At 39.7% G+C, this 16,902-nt stretch overlaps 1 protein-coding gene across 4 annotated transcripts in view; it reads right to left on the reverse strand.

Moving 5' to 3' along the window:
* The window catches only part of SLC9A7 (solute carrier family 9 member A7), a 150,033-nt gene extending 144,474 nt beyond the window's left edge, over positions 1-5,559 (reverse strand). For 3 of the 4 annotated variants that reach the window (XM_011380045.2, XM_011380042.2, XM_011380041.2), the window contains exon 1: positions 5,105-5,435. In XM_011380045.2, the coding sequence (XP_011378347.1) occupies positions 5,105-5,435 (331 nt within the window). Of the gene's footprint in view, positions 1-5,104 lie in introns of all 4 variants that reach the window. The other variant, XM_011380044.1, reaches the window with a different exon arrangement.
* Positions 5,560-16,902: the final 11,343 nt, after the last annotated feature.

The raw sequence follows: 16,902 nt of genomic DNA on the forward strand, positions 1-16,902 counted from the left end.
TCTCCACTGTAAAGGTACCTTCTTTCTTTTGCAATAGGCAAGTAATTTGTGGGGTAATATTCAGCACCACACAACTATCATGTTCCCCAACAACCTCTCACCTATGGTTCTGGAATTCATTGAAAATCCTTGTCTAAATCAATTATCATCAGGAGTTGTGAAATGGTGATTTTCTAATTACATCATTTCAGAAAGGTTAACTTCTGCAAGTTGCAAGAAATACTGTCAGGAAACATCGTTTTTCTAATTTTAAGTCTCATTTTACTTCCGTTTATAACTTTTAAATAACTAATGACACCTAACCACATAACTATAATCTATTTCTAATGCACTTTTTGCTACATAAAAGTCACTTGCTTTATTTTAAAAGTGTTTCAATTGCAAAAGTTTGTCAGTTTTACAGAAATTTCAGGCTATTCAGGAAAGTATAAAGTAGTATCTTCCCTCCCTCTCTCCCAACGACTGGTCCCACTGCCAAAGAATAAACACTGCAGAGATTGTGTATCTCTCCAGAGGAGCACACATGTCATGCAGAAATGTATATACATCATGTTTATGTACATAAATTACATAAGTTTTAAAGAATAAATGAGATAATAGTATATATACTGTTCTGTGCCTTGTTTTTTCCACAACAGTATGTATGGACACCTGCCTTAAAGGACATCTGAAAATATCTCTTTTTACCAGCATGTATTCCTTAGCAGAAATGTGCTGTAATTTAACTAGTCTTTTCTTGATCAGTATTGTAACTTGTTTCTGCTGCAACAAATATTGCTGTCTATAAAATGTAACATGCTAGTGCAAGTATTTCTGAGGAATAAAGTCAAAGAATTGAAACTGCAGGATAAAAGATCAGGATAGATACATTGTACATTGCTTCTAGGTATTAAGGAATAGCCCACCAAAAAAATTACAATTTTCTTCATCTCCACTAACTGTATCCTAATGCACTGTCAAATTATAGCAGGCCTCTACTAAAGGAACCTCAAGCAGCAACACTGGCCAAAGAATCACAAAGTCTAAAGTGAGAATGAGAACCAATATTTACCAAGTGTTTAAGTACCAGAAACCGCACTTGACCTTTAGAGGATCTCAATAATACAATAATCGTGTGAGGTAAGTGCTATTGTCTCCATTTTTGAAAAGAGGAAACTAAGGCTCAGAAAGCTACCCAACATTATATACAGCTTTATAAGTAATAGGGCCAGCATTTGAATCCGAAGGATCTAGTACCAGAGTGAGACCACATGGAACTGCCCCAAACTGGGGCCAAAGTGATGGAGTTCTCAAAAAAAATGGGGGCTCCCAATTAACCAGGAAAAGTGTGGTTCCTAAATGTTTGCTCACAGGCTCAAATGTTAATTTCATGCTACTGCAAAAAGTCATACTTTCCCCTTTCAGACTTTTCCTATGAACTCTCAGGCTGTCCTTAGCAATCCAGCTCCAACAAAGGAACAATGAGCACATGGGCCACAGAACCTGGAGGGGCTGACCAACATGGACTTGGAAAGTTGATAGGCCAGGAGCAGGGGAAAATGTGAAGCAAGTGGTAGGCTAGCATGGCCAAGTTAAGATATTTTGGACCCGTATCAGTTGTCACAAAAACATTATGGAGGAAGTGGAACTACTGTACACATGAGAGAGAACCACAATTAACGGACAGTCTGTTTATACCACCCTTCCCTGCCTCGAACACTTGCTATTTCTGCTGTACAAATATGCTGGGCCCAGTAACTTAATCACATACAGACTCAGACAGCTGGGAGCTCCCTGCCCTGACAAAACAGGTTAGACTAGTGGCTGTGCAACCATGCAGCTCCCATCACAGGGTCTGGGGCGCTGCTTTCAACTTCCCTGAAGAGTCTAGTCTGTGGTCACCTTCCCTTGTAGCTGCCTGGGGCTGCTGTCAGGGAGGAGTGCTTATAACTCTCCCTTGGTGGGTGGGGAAGTTTCTTTCCATTTAAATGTTAAGCATTAACAAGCTGCCTCTTCTTGTCCTTAGGTACTTTACACCCAAGTAAGTTCTTATTATGGGATCTATTTGTGCACATCACTCCTAATGTAACATCAACTATTCTTTGGGGATAATGGGATAAAAAGGTGTGAGGGAGGGGAAAGAAAGTCTCTTCCCCTATCCCCATTTTGTCTAAATTCCAGGCACAAGGCTCCAGAAGTTCTGTGAGTACAGATAACAATTGAAAGGTCACAGAAAATTGACAACATAAGGTGATTGTGATTTAAATAGGGAGACTTGGGCATCAAATTAAATGATCTGAGGAGCATCTTAAAATACCATTACAAATGCCACAGAATGGAGGCATGGACACACTTCCATGGTTCAAAAACCCAAAAGCACAAAAGGGTAGAGAGTGATGTCTCCTTCCTACCCCTATATCATAGCCACCTAGTTCTTCTCCCCAGCAAGGAAACCAATGATACTGCATGTCCTACTAGAGATATTTTGTGATTATACTAGCAAATATAGATATTGCCACGATTTATTTTAATATATTATTATACATTATATATTACTATATATTATATATTGCTACATATTATACATCAGTATATATAGTAATATATATCACAATTTATTTTAAATATTAAAGCCTTCCCTCTCAGGTTAAAGTGCCACTTAAATATTATTAAAGTGGCAGAAATTGGATTTTTTTTAATTTCAAAGTAAAGAGTTTGGAATTCACAGTTGAATTCCTTCACTCATAAAAATTTGCCAACATTGAAAAGTTAAATTGTTTATCTCCAGAAATGAAGTTGGGCACCCAGTATGCAGCAGATACTTAAATGTTTCCTTAGGTCATTTTGTCCTTTATTACTCAGAGGCAACAGGACAATTACTCACTTCCTCTACTGATCTCGACAAATGCAATCTGATTTCTCACTATTAAAAGGAAGTCCTGAAAACCTGTATTGTGTTCACTTAAGTGTTCAAAGATTTTCATACTGATTTTTTTTTGTCAGAATCCCAATAGTCTTAGGTATAATTAGCTAATCAAATGACATTACAATTCAGATTGGCAGGGGCTTAAAACAGAAGAGTAAATATCTCTGAAAGAAATGTTTCTCACTACAGGCAATCCACATCAAAATATTAATATTTGGTGTGGACATCACATATTGACAAACTAAATGTCTTAATACATTTCAAAGTAACACTAAAACCCAAAGACATAGAATAAAATTACACAAAATGCTATGAAATGATGTTGCCTTTTCTGAACAATCATCAATTAAGCCAGATTTCAGTAACACAAAATGAAACAGTACACTGTAACATGGCCCCAATGACTAAAAGCTTGATAGGAATTTAAAAAGTACATATCAGCAAAAGAAAATTCCACTGCTGTTTTTAAGCTTTAAGATAAAGGTGTCTGAGCTCCTAAGAACATAAAGTACTCCTTGGAAAATGTATTTTTAAATCCCCATTTATTTTCTATGCACTTGAGCATAGAAAGGTACCTTCTAAAAGTATTTCACATTGTACTTTAATGAATTGGATCTAGGGACTATAAAAAATATTTTCAAGACTATACACATATAAGGGCAATCATCATTTGCATTATGATTCAGAGTCAATCACCAAAAATGACAATGTGCTTCAACTCCCAACTCTGCTCTCTGCTCAGGAAACCTATCTTACCTGTAGCCCTGGCATCAGTCACCAACTGACACAAATCACAGAGCTCAAGAATGACCAGGTGCCCAGGCCAAAGTTTGTGTTCATACCTGTAATTTGCAATAACCAAACTCTATTTTGGACCTGGTCCTGTTTCAAGATCTGTTGAGGCCACTACCTCTTGGAAACTCGAGGTCTCCCAATAGCACTTTGTAACCGTGGTGGCCATGAGCCTAGGCTATCAATGACCAATCAAGAACCATGAGAAGCAAGGCCCAGGGCCAAGGGTAATTTTCACATTAAAGATTAAGGTGTCTGCTTTCCATTCTCTATCAGGGAATGCTGCATGGAAATTCAATGCAGAGATCCCTCTAGCAAAGTGAGGAAATAAATTCTCCCTATCAGGAACAGTAATGAAGTAGGCTCATCTATTTCACATGAGGATGCCAACATGAGCCTAACACTACTGAATTAAATTCAAAAAGAGAGTACTTGGTTCCAGTTTGGAGTCATTGCAGGAGGCAGGGAACATAGTGGGAGAAGAGGGATGATTCAGATTATGGCTAAATAACACCTATGTAATGACAGAAAATTTGTACTGACCACTCTGCATGTGCCATTAAATCCAGAAAAGGATGGTGGCATCAATCCACTCTTCACAACAAAAGAAAGCTGACTCCAGAATTAAAACCACTACTTTTTCCTCTCCATACACTCACAAATGTAACTTCTAAGTCGCGTCCATGTTACAATGTGAAGAATACAAAAGCTCCTTTTCCCTTGGAGAAGGCAAGTAACTGGGTATAGCTTCCCACCTGGGTACAAGGGTGGGAGGCGCTGTCTTCCTGACTAGGCCCGACATGGCTGAGCACCATCCTGGGTCCTGGGCCACGATCACCTTTCACAGTGCTTCACGCTCCTACTTTATTAACCAGAGATCCAGAAACATAGATCTCAGAAGTAGACGCCCAGTCAGGTTGACCATGGATAGATACAGCATCCACCAGGCCCCGCCAGCCCATACGCAAGACAAGAAGCCCGAAGCCCGAAGCCCCAACCCTCACTGTGGCCTGCCTCCTGGGGTGGCTCGGTCCCTTGCGAAGTCACCCACCTCCCATCACGGCACACACACCCTATTGAGCTGAACTGGGGCGGGGGTAGGGGTCCGGAGGCGCGATGCGGGATGAGACAGAACCGGTCGGACAGAACCGGGCCACCTCTGTCTTTCATTTTCCTGGTTCCCCAATGAAGAAACGTCAAAATGGGATAGAATTCTTTTTAACAGTAATAGAAAACCAGAAAATGCAGACAGTTGACCTTGGAAACTAACACAGTCTCAGCGGGAAAAGGAAAAGGGACGAAACACGTTGGCAAGTGAAGGAGGAGCACAGCGCAGCGCGAAGGGGAAGTGCAGCGGCCGGGCTGCCTGAGGAGTGTCAGGGTGGTGGGCGCGGGTGTGGTGCTCACCATAGATCATGGCCAGCCCGGTCTCGTGCAGGAAGCGCACTCGGCGGTGCTTGAAGAGCCAGATGGTGAGGATGGTGAGAGTGAGCAGCAGAATGAAGGTGAGTAGGCTCACGCTGTCTTGGCGGTGGCTCTCCTCCGCCTCCTTCTCAGTGGCGAGCTCCTCCATGGCGCTGCTGTCCTCGGCCGCCGCCCCAGAGGAGGAGGAGGCCGCGGCCGCGACATGCAGCCCCCGACCCGACAGCAGCGTCAGCAGCAGCAACATCAGTCGCTGTGGCAGCGCCCTGGCCGCCCACCCTGGGCCAAAGCGCGCCGCGTCACCACCAGGCTCCATGGCCCCAGAGCCGTCCGCGCCTCCTGCGCACCGGGACCAGCAGCCCACGCCGTCGGTGGCTTCGCGATGCAGACCTGCGCGAGTAGCTGAGGCCGCCGCAGTTCCTCCTCCTGCTGGCGCCCGGGCGGGGGAGGGGCGCGCGCAGTGCGCAGGATCCCCAAGCACCGCCCCCGCCCGCGCACCTGTTCGCCCCCACCCGCGCTGCGCCCCCGGCAGGCCCGGCCACCGCAGCAAGTTCGGTTGTCGCTCTCCGACCCATGGGCCGGGCCGCCAGCCTCTGGGCTCTCTACGATATTCCCCCAGTCCTGGTGTACCTGGCCAGGCCGTCTGGGGTCACGGGGCCGGTTCTCAGGTCCTTGCCGCCACGCTTTCTAAACCGGTCGCCAGAGGTCGCCCGTGCCTGGCGGCAGCATCAGCTTAAATTCCCGCGCTGTGAGGTCTGGAGTCCTTTCTGGGGCCACTGCGAAGTGTTTGATCTCAGGCCACTGTGTAGCCCCTCTGGGCCCAGTAAAATGGGGGCTTTGAGGGAAGCGAGGAGCCACGAGGCCACGTTACCCCCTACACATTTCTTTCAACATCTCTCACAGTGCCTGCCAGCTTTCGGTCCTTTCCAGAATCTGCCGGTCTTCATTCAAACCTCTTGTCTAGACTGTCCAAAAGTGAGGACTGATAAAGGGTCAGAAGCAGGTGAGGAGAGTTAAAATAGCTCCTTCACCACTTGGGCAGTAGACTTCTTACTCTGGGAAGAGAGTTGAACCAAAAGGAAGTGACCACTTGCCACTCCATGTTGGTAAGCAGCAGGTTGCCGGCGTGGGGGCGGGGGGTGGGGCGGGGGGCAGGAGGCGGAGATTACCCTGGTATCCCTTTTATGTTGACTTTCTGGTAGCCATGGAAGTCTTTGGATGATTCTTAAAACCAAGCCCAGCTCTGGAAAAAATTACAAAGTGGACTCTGCAGGATAAAGCCTCTTCAAACAGAATCAAAGGAACTAGACTTTTCAATCCACTTTGTTACTCTGGTCAAGGAAGAAAAGGAGATCAAAGTATTGATCACTGAATTCCCAGCGGCTTGCACTGTGCTCATAAGTGTTCATTGAACCACTCTGAAATCCATGACAACTGCCCATGTTTCTCTCCTAGAGGTGTTTGCATTTTTAAGAGGAATCATTGAAGAAAGAAATGCTTAATTAAAAGGAATAATAATAAGATAGAGGTAGAATTAGATAGGAAAGGTATTTGGAGCACTGCAGCCTTCTTGGTTCCTCTCTAGGTTAACACTCTGCCAAGCCTGCTTAGGACCTTCTTTAATAGGAGAATCTCTTCATCTAGATTTTAGCTAGCGCCTTTCCCATTCCTCTAGACTGTCAACCAGCCTCTTCAAAAATCCATATATCTTGAAGTTCCTGCAGGTTCACGATGAAATTTCAAACACTAAAAGCTTGAATAGTCACAGAGAAAATTATACAACAGTGGAAAAACTTGATGTAATTTCTGGAGACTCACTAAAATCCATGTATGCTGAAAACTGGCCATATTGATCATAATATTTAATATTATACCTTCTTGGGTTCCCAAAAGTCAAAAACAGAATTTCTCTCTATAGCTCACACTGAGGACAGCTCAGGAGCTACATTAAAAGTACAGACTTCTTAGTACTTGTGGCAGGTTATATTTTCCAAAAATGCCCAAAACCATGTTTCCATTTCCACATGCTCTTCCAGAAACTTGCCACTCTCCCATTAAGAGGCATCTATGTTCCCTCCCCCTTGAACCTCAGTGGACCCTTTCAACTGCCTCAAATAATAGAATATGCCAATGGAGACTGCATAACTTGTGAAGCTAAGACATAAAAGGCAACCTAGTCCCTACGTGGCTCACTTGCACACTCTTGCTCTCCACTCACTTTGGAGCCTTGAGCTTCCATGTAAGAAATCTAGACCACAGTGACTTATCACCTCACACCTGTTAGAATGGTTATCAACAAAAAGACAAGAAATAACAAATGTTGACAAGGATGTGGAGAAAAAGGAACCCTTGTGCACTGTTGGTGGGAATGTAAATTGTAAATGTAAAAAAATAGTATGGAGGTTCCCCCAAAAATTAAAATTAGAATTGCCATATGATCCAGCAGTCCTCTTCTGGGTATATAGCCAAAGGAAATGAAAACAGTGTCTTGAAGAGATATCTGTACTCCCATGTTTATTGCAGGATTATTCACAATAGCCAAAATATGGAAACAACCTAAGTGTCTGTCAATGGATGAATGGATAAAGAAAATGTGATACACAAAAAACACACACAATGGAATATTCAGCCATGAGAAAGAAGGAAATCCTGCCATTTATGACAGCATGGATGGACCTTGAGAGCTTTATGCTAAATGAAATAAGACAAAGACAAATACTGTATAACCTAACTAAAAAGCCAAACTCATAGAAACAGAGTAGAAAAGTGGTTACCAGGGACTAGAGGATGGATGGAGGAAATGGGGAGCTGTTGGTCAAAGAGTACAAACTTGCAGTAATAAGATAAATAAGTTCTAGGTATCTAACGCACAGCATGGTGATTACAGATAACAATACTGTACTATATACCTGAAAGTTGCTATAAGAGTAGATCTTAAATGTTTGCACCACAAAAATGAAATGGTAATTATGTGACATGATGGATGTGTTAGCTAACACTACGGTGGTAATCATATTGCAATATATAAATGTATCAAATCAACATGTTGTACACCTTAAACTTATACCATGTTATATGTCAATTATATCTCAATAAAGCTGGAAATTTTTTTTAAAAACTCTATCTACCTTGAAGCTGCCATACTTGAGATACCATGGAGAGGCCACATAACAATAGAGAGAGACACCACAGGAGCCCCAGATTTTTTAGTGTTCCCAGTCCAAATGCCACACATATGAGTGAGCCTTCAGATTATTTCATTCCCAGCCACCATCTTACTATAAACATATGAGAGACCCCTCCCCGCAGGAAGAACCACCTATCTGAGCATAATCAACACTTAAATCTATGAGATAATAATAAAATGATTTACATCATTTTAAGCTACTAAATTTGAGGGTCATTTCTTCCATAACAACAGGTAACCAGAAGAATATTTATATTATAAAGTGGTTCCCTCAGGTAGAGTGTGAAAAGATTAGTCCCAACTATTCACAAATATACACCAAAGAATAAACTCCATTATCTATACATATTTATATGTGAAAACTAACCTATACAGTACAAGGATTCTGATTCCAGTTACCACAGAATAATCACACTCAACCCATTCTCTCCCACTGAATGCAGCTACAAAATCTGAACAGAATGTATGGAGCAACTATTTGGGGACTCTTAAACATAAATTGTACCAGGTAAATTGAAAACAAACACAATAATTTGAAGTATAACAACTGGCAGTGAGCTTACCATTTTTTTCCTCCAGTAGACACTGGACTGGACTTAAGGTAGCCCAAAACCCAGAAGGGGGCATCAACATGGACAGAGAGCAACAAGAAGTGCAGGAAATTGATCTAATGTTCCGAGAAGGTAGAAAAGTACTCCATTTTTTCTTTTTTCCATTCTCTCATACTCTAGCCAATAAACAATCCCCCTATGACAGCTAAGTCAACAGTGACAAGGGATGGAACAGTGACTCAAGTGTTTAAAATGCTAAGGAAGAGGGGAACTCTCCTCTTTGTTGGAGTAGCTGTGGTCTCAAGACAGTGGGGCAAAGCCCCATTGATATATTTTATTCTCTACCTGTCCTCTTGCAGCTTGGCCCCAGACATGGATAAAGTTGCAGAAAGTGCTTGGCAGAGAGGAGCAAGTAAAGACTCATGTTTCTTGCCAAACGACCAAAAATGGGAACTCCAAGGAACTGCAAAGTATCAAGGAAATTGTGGAGAAGTTGTTTATGAACTCCTAGGTTCACCTTGACCTGCATTTGGATCTGATCTTAAACAACATCACAAAGACTGAGATAACTGAACTAAATAGCAGACACAACCCAGGTCCTAGACTAGCCATGGATAACACACATGTAAGACAGATATAAATAGCACTGCAAAAGTTTTGAGAACTTAATTGACTTTGGAGCCAGGATTCACAAAAGGCAGGTCAGAACTTGTGATCTGGACCCCACCATGTCGACTACAAGCTAACACAAATATATAAACATTACTCTGTGGAATTAAAACAAGATTTAAGATCCAATAGCATAATATTAAACATGTCCAGGATACAAACCAAAATTATTCAGCATGAAAATCTCAACTGTTGATTGTCCATTGAAGAGGCAATCAATAAACACCAATGCTGAGATGACACATGACACAGATGTTTGAACTATCTAAAAAAAACTTTAAAGTAGGTGTTATAAAAATGTTTCAGTGAGAGCAAACAATCTTGAAATGAATAGAAAGATAGAAAGTCTCAGCAAAGGAGTAAGATAGAAGAAGAAGAACCAAATTGAAATGATATAACTGAAAAATATAATAACTGAAATTTTAAAGGTGATTATGTGGGCTTAATAGAAGAATGAAGATGAAAGAGTCAGTAAATGTGAAGATATATTAATAGAAGTTATCTAGTCTGAACAACAGAGGAAAAATTGAGAGATAAATGAACATAGCCACAAGGACCTGTAGGATAATAACAAAAGATCTAACATTCATACCTTTGGAATCTCATGACAGGAGAAAGAGTGTGATGCAGGAAAAAAATATATGAAGATATAATAACTGAAAACATTCCAAATTTAGCAACAGAAAAAAACCCGCAGATTCAAGAACTTCAGCAAATTCCAAATAGGATAAACTCATATGAATCAATGCCCCCAGACATATTGTATTAAACTAGTGAAAAGAAAGACAAAGAAAATATATCTAAAGCAGATAGAGAAAAATGATACATTGCCCTTAGGGTAAGAATCCAAATGACTGAATTTCTCATCAGAAACCAAGGAGGTCATAAAGAAGTATGCAATATTTTTAAAGTGATGAAAGAACAGTCAACCCAAGATAATATGTCCAGCAAAAATAGCATTCAGCAGACAGTGAAATAAAATCATTGTGCAAAGAAGGAAGACTGAGAGAATCTATTGCCAGCAGACCTCTATAAAAGGATGGCTGAGAGAAGTTCTTCTCTTCACCAGTTTTTTAAAATATGCTCTTTGATTAAAAACAAAAAGTATAGAGACAAAAAAAAATGGCATAGATGATAGAGGCTCTGTTCATCCCTCTGGCAACCAAATCAAAGTTGTGACAGAAACAAGGAGCAAACAGCAAGGGAAATCACCTGGGATCTAGATGAATAAACCTTATAACTAGAGAGAGAAATAAGAAATCACCCTGCAACAGGAGAAGATAGGACTGGGCAAGACGCGAGGTTGCCCGGTCCTGAGCAGCTAAGTGGGACAGAGGCTGCGGCAGTGGCAGCCAGCAGCTGCAGATGCCTCTTAAAAGGACCATGTCCATGAGCGGATTTTTGTGGTGACAGACCTGCTCGCTCTGAGCACCAGCGCTGGGTCAGCTGCTCGGGGGGCACCAGGGACTTACAGGAGGACACTGAGTTGTCGAAGTGAGGGCCAAGGTGAGATTCGCTCTGTACAGAAGTGCCAGTGGTATCTATTATTCCTCTGTTGAGCCCTACCCCTTCCCAGTGCACAGACTCAGCAACACCATAGCTGAGACTCATCAAACTGGATAACAGAGGTTGCTCTTCCCAGAGGATTCCCTGAAACTTCGCCTCCCCCACCTCATGGCTCCACCCAAGCTACGTCCAGAGGTGTCCTCAGCAAGTCAGGTGCCCCTTGCTGAGCTGCACCTAGACTTACACTGGTGGAAGCTGACATGAATTTCTGGCGTGACCTCTTAAGGAAACTATAAGCACAGCATCTGTGGACTGCTTGCTGAATTTTAACAGATGGCCCTGAAGGAGCACAGCTGGGGCTAAATTTGGCCTGCAGCTGAACTCCACTCAGGACTGTGCCATTGGACACCTACCACACAAAGCCGCACTAATAAGACCGGGAGACTTAGGAGCTTTGCTTAGTACATAGAAACACAGAAAGGCAGCCAAAATGGGAAGACAAAGAAGCAGAAACCATATGAGAGAACAGAACAGAGATCCAGGAATAATGGAGTCAAGGTAATCTAACAGATGCAGAGTTTATGACACTGGTTATAAAAATGTTCAATGAACTTAGGGGAAGTGTAGATGAATTCAGTGAGAACTTTAACAAAGAGATAAAAAACATAAAAATGGAAATGGAAATTATAAAAGGGAACCAGTCGGAAATGAAGAACACATTATCTGAGGTGAAAAGTATATTAAGTGTGAATAAATAGAGTGATTAAAGAAGAGGATCAAATGACCTATACAAAGGATGGGGAATCCAAGGACACTCAATCAGAATGGCAAGAAAAAAGAAGCCAAGAATATAATAATAATTCGAGGACTTATGGGATACTATTATATGTAAAAATATTTGTGTCATAGGGGTACTGGGGAAAAAAAAAGACGTTGAAGAGCTATTTGAAGAAATAATGATAGACAACTTCTCTAACCTGGTGAAGGAAAGAGACATATAACCCCAAGAAGCTCAGAGAGTCCCAAGAAAGAGGAACCGAAAGAGGACCACACCACGACACATAATTAAAATGCCAAAGTTAAACACAAAGAGAGAATCTTAAGAGCAGCAAGAAAAAAGCAGTTAGTTACTTACAAGGGAGCACCCATAAGACTGGCAGCTCATTTCTCAAAAGAAACTATGCAGAACAGAAGAGCTTGGCACAAAATATTCAACATGATGAAAACCCAGGATCTACGACCAAGAATACTCTATCCAGCAAAGCTATCATTTAGAGTTGAAGGATAGATAAAGAGCTTCCCAGACAAAAATAAGCTAAAGGAATTTATCAACACTGAGCCAGTATTACAGGAAATGTTGGAGAGACTTCTTTAAGAAGAAAAAACATGTATCAAAAACAGAAATAACGAATGGTAATAACCACCTTCCTATCAACAAGTACCTCAAATGGAAAATAATTAAATGCTCCAACCAAAAGATAGAGTGGCTGAATGGATAAGAAAACAAAACCCCTACATATGCTGTCTACAAGAGACTCACTTCAGATTAAGATACACACAGACTAAAAGGAAGGGGATGGAAAAAGATATTGTCTTGATGGACCTAGAGAGTATTGCACTGAATGAAATGGGTCAGATAAAGACAAATATCACATGATTTTACGTATATGTGGAATCTAAAGAACAAAATAAACAACAACAACAAAAATGGAAATAAACTCATAGATACATAGAATATTTTGAGGGCTATTAGATGGGAGGGGGTTGGGAGGGCAAAAAAAAGGCAAAGGGATTAAGAGGTACAAATGGATAGTTGCAGAATAGCCATGGAGATATAGAGTGTAGCATAGGGGAGATGGTTAATAATGCTGTAATAAATATATAAGGGGGAAGAAAGGTACTAAATTAGGGGTGATCACTTTGTTGTGAGCTATGTGGATCTCTGATCACTATGCTATACAACTGGAACTGGTATAGTATTGTATGCCAACTATAATTGAAAAAATTCATTGAATTGCACAATGTAACTACAAGCAACTAATTGTCTACTATATTTCAATAAAGCCAGAAAAAGCAATCCCACCCCCAAAAAATGTATAACATGGTCTAATGAGATTTTCAATGTATGTAGATATAATATGCAACATAAAGGGAGGAGGATAGAGGGACCTATATGTTAGTATGGTTTCTATATTCCACTTGATTTGGTAAAATATTGATTCTAGGTAGATTGTAAAAACTTGGGTGTGTATACTATATTCCCTATAATATACAGAGATAAAGTTAAAAAAAAAACACACACACACTATAGATAAATTAAAGGGAATACTAAAAAATGCTCAGAGAATCCCAAAAAGAGGAAGTAAAGGGGAAATGAAGGAACAAAAACCAGAGGGACAAATCAGAAAACAAATAATAAAATGGTATACCTAAATCCAAACATATCAATAACTACATTAAATGTAAATGATCTAAGCAAATTAATTAAAAGAGAGTTTGTCATAATGAATAAAAAACAGGACCCCAAAATTAGTGCCTATGAGAAACTTACTTCAAATATCTTGATATATGTGGATTGAAGTAAAATGATGTAAACATGTATATCATGTAAATATTAATAATAAAGAGCTGGAGTGGCTCTATTAACATCAGATAGATTAGACTTCCCAGAAAAGAAAATTATGAAGAATGAAGAGGGACATTACATCATAATAACTGATATATCCACCAAGTAAACATTACAATCTGTATTAGTTTTCTATTGCTCCATAACAAATTACCACAAACTGAGTGACTTAAAAAATGTACATTTATTATCTCACAGTTTCTGTAGGGCAGAAGTCAGGGCACAGCTTAATTTTGTTCTCTGCTTCAGGGTATCTGCAATCCAGGTGTCTGCTAAGGCTGCAGTCTCATCATAAGCTTGACTGGGGAAAGATCCACTTCCAAACTCATTCAGGTTTTGGGCATAATTAGTTTCCGTGTAGCAGTATGACTAAAAGCCCTAATTTTTTCTGGCTGTCCATTGGCAGCCACTCTCAGGCATGAGAGTTCACCTGCTGCTCCTAGAAGCTGGCTGAAGTTCCTTGCCACATGAGTTTCCTCAACGTGGCTGCTTACTTTATCAATCCAACAAACTGTTAAAATGAAGTCTTACATAATATGACATAATTATGGGAGTGACATTTTATCCTCTTTGCCATATAACATAATTTGATCAAGAGAGTGACATCCCATCACCTTTGTCATATTCTACTGAATAGAAGCAAGTCTCAGGTCCTGCCCCCATTCAGTGGGAGGGGATTACACAAAAACATGACTATCGAGAGGTCAGTTCATTGGGATTTGCCTCCTTAGGGACTGCCCACCACAGTTTTAGAGATGCATGCATTTAATACCAGAGTTTTAAAATACTTGAAGCAAAAGCTGACAGAATTGAAAGGAGAAATTAAAATGTCCATAATTAGAGCTGAAGACTTTAATACCCCTCTCTCCATAATAGACTCATAGACAGAAAATCAACAAGGATATAGAAGACCTGAACAACACCATCAACCAACTAAATCTAATTAACATTTATAGAATGCTCCATCCAACAACAGCAGAATATGCATTGTCTTTAAGTTAGCATGTAACAAGAGTCTGAAATCAATTCCACTGGGTTAAAATCAAGGTGTCAGCAGGGCTGGTTCCTTTGGTAGGCTCTGAAGGAGAATCCATCTCCTTGCCTTTACCACTTTATGGATCTATATTACTTGCATCATGGCCCCTTCCTCCATCTTCAAAGCCAGCAGTGTAGTATCTTGCTTCCATTGTCATATCTCCTATTTCCTCCTTTGACCTTCTTACCTCCCATTTTAAGGACTCTTATGATTACATTTAGTACCAACTCAGACAATCCAGGTAATCTCACCATCTCAACATCCTTAACTTAATCACCTTTGCAAAGTCCCTTTCACCAGTAAGGTAATATATTCAGTTTCTGGAAATTAGAACATAGACATTTTTTTGGAGGCCATAATTCTGCATATCAAATATACTTACTGAAGAAATTGAATTTATTGTGAAAAATATTCAAAAAAGAATTCTACAGGCCCAGGTGGTTTCACTGGTGAATCCCATCAAACATTTTAAGAGGAATAACACCAATACAACACAATCCTTCCAGAAAATATAAGAGGAGTGAACACTTCTCTTCTTACTTTATGAGGTCATTACCATGATACCAAAACCAGACAGACAGTTCAAGAAAAAAAGCTACAAACCAATATCTCTCATGAACCTAGATATAAAAATTATCAACAAAATATTAGCAAAATGAATTTAACTATGTACAAACATAAGTATACACCATAACCAAGTTAATACAGTGGATCTCATGTTGAACCAACCTTGTAATCCCAGATATTACAAGCCTGGTTCGACATGAGATCCACTGTATTAACTTTCCGAAGAAGAAAAACCACATGATCATATTGATGCAGAGAAAGCATTTGACAAAGAATAACTTTCAACAAAATAAGAATAAAAGTGAACTTCCTCAACCAGATAAAGAGCATGTCCAAAAAAACCAATATAGCTAACAACATTTTTAATGTTCAAGTCTGATTTTTCCCCCTAAGTTGAGGAAAAAAGCAAGAAAGTCTACTATCGACCATTCCTATTCAACATTGTAGTGGAATGCCTAGACAAGACAAAAGGCACGAAAAAATCAAAAGCATACAGATATAGCAAAAATCATAATATGTAGACTTAAATGGAATACTGAGGAAGGAGAGGAATAAAAACTCTAGAAGGTACAAAAAAACAGAAGGAAAAGAGAGGGGTTCTCAAAGGATATTAGAAAATTTCTCCTATTCACAGATGACGTGATCATCTACTTAGAAAATGTCAAGGAATCTATAAAATCCTAGAATTAAATAACTGAGTTAAGCAAGGTCTCAGGATACAAGGTCAACACACAAAAATCAATAATATTTCTATATACTAGCAATGTGCAATTTGAGATGTAAATTTTTTAAATATATTACTTGATTAGTAGACAAAAAAAGAAATATATACATTTTTTCTATTTTTTATTTTTTATTTAAGTATAGTTGGTATACAATATTATATTAGTTATATTAATTTCAGGTGCGCAATATAGTGATTCGACATTTTTATACCTTACAATGTGATCACCCCACTAATTCAAGTAATCATCTGTCACCATGCAAAGTAATGACAATATTATTGACTGTATTCCCCTTCATCTTTTTTACCCATCCACCCATCCTCCTCCCCTCTGGCAATAGAAACAGACTCATAGAAACTTAGATACACATTTAACAAAATATGTTCAAAATCTATATGGTGAAAACTACAAAATATTGCTGAAAGAAAGCATAGAAGGCCTAAATGAATAGAGAGACATACTGTGTTCATGGATTGGAGACTAAACCTAGCAATATCTTAATTCTCTCTAATCGATGTACAGACTGAATGCAATTCCTATCAAAATCCCAGCAGAAACCTTTGTAAATCTATACAAGGGAAATTTAAAATTAATAAGAAAGTCAAAGTAACTGAATAGCCAAAACAACTTTTTAAAAGAAAAATAAAATTGGAGACCTCATACTACCCAATATAAGACTTATTATAAAGCTACTATATAAAGTATAAAGCAATCAAGCGAGGTGGTATTGGCTAAGGAATAGATATACAGATCGATGTAACAGAATAGTCCAGAAATAAGACTGCACACAAATATGGTTAATTAATTTTTGACAAAAATATAAAAGCAATTCACTGGGCAAAGTACATTCTTTTCAACAAATGGTTCCGAATAATTAGACATTCATGTGAAAAAAACTAAATTGAAAAATGGGCAA

This window comes from Pteropus vampyrus, unplaced genomic scaffold, assembly GCF_000151845.1.
Source record: "Pteropus vampyrus isolate Shadow unplaced genomic scaffold, Pvam_2.0 Scaffold387, whole genome shotgun sequence".
NCBI classification, from domain to species: domain Eukaryota; kingdom Metazoa; phylum Chordata; class Mammalia; order Chiroptera; family Pteropodidae; genus Pteropus; species Pteropus vampyrus.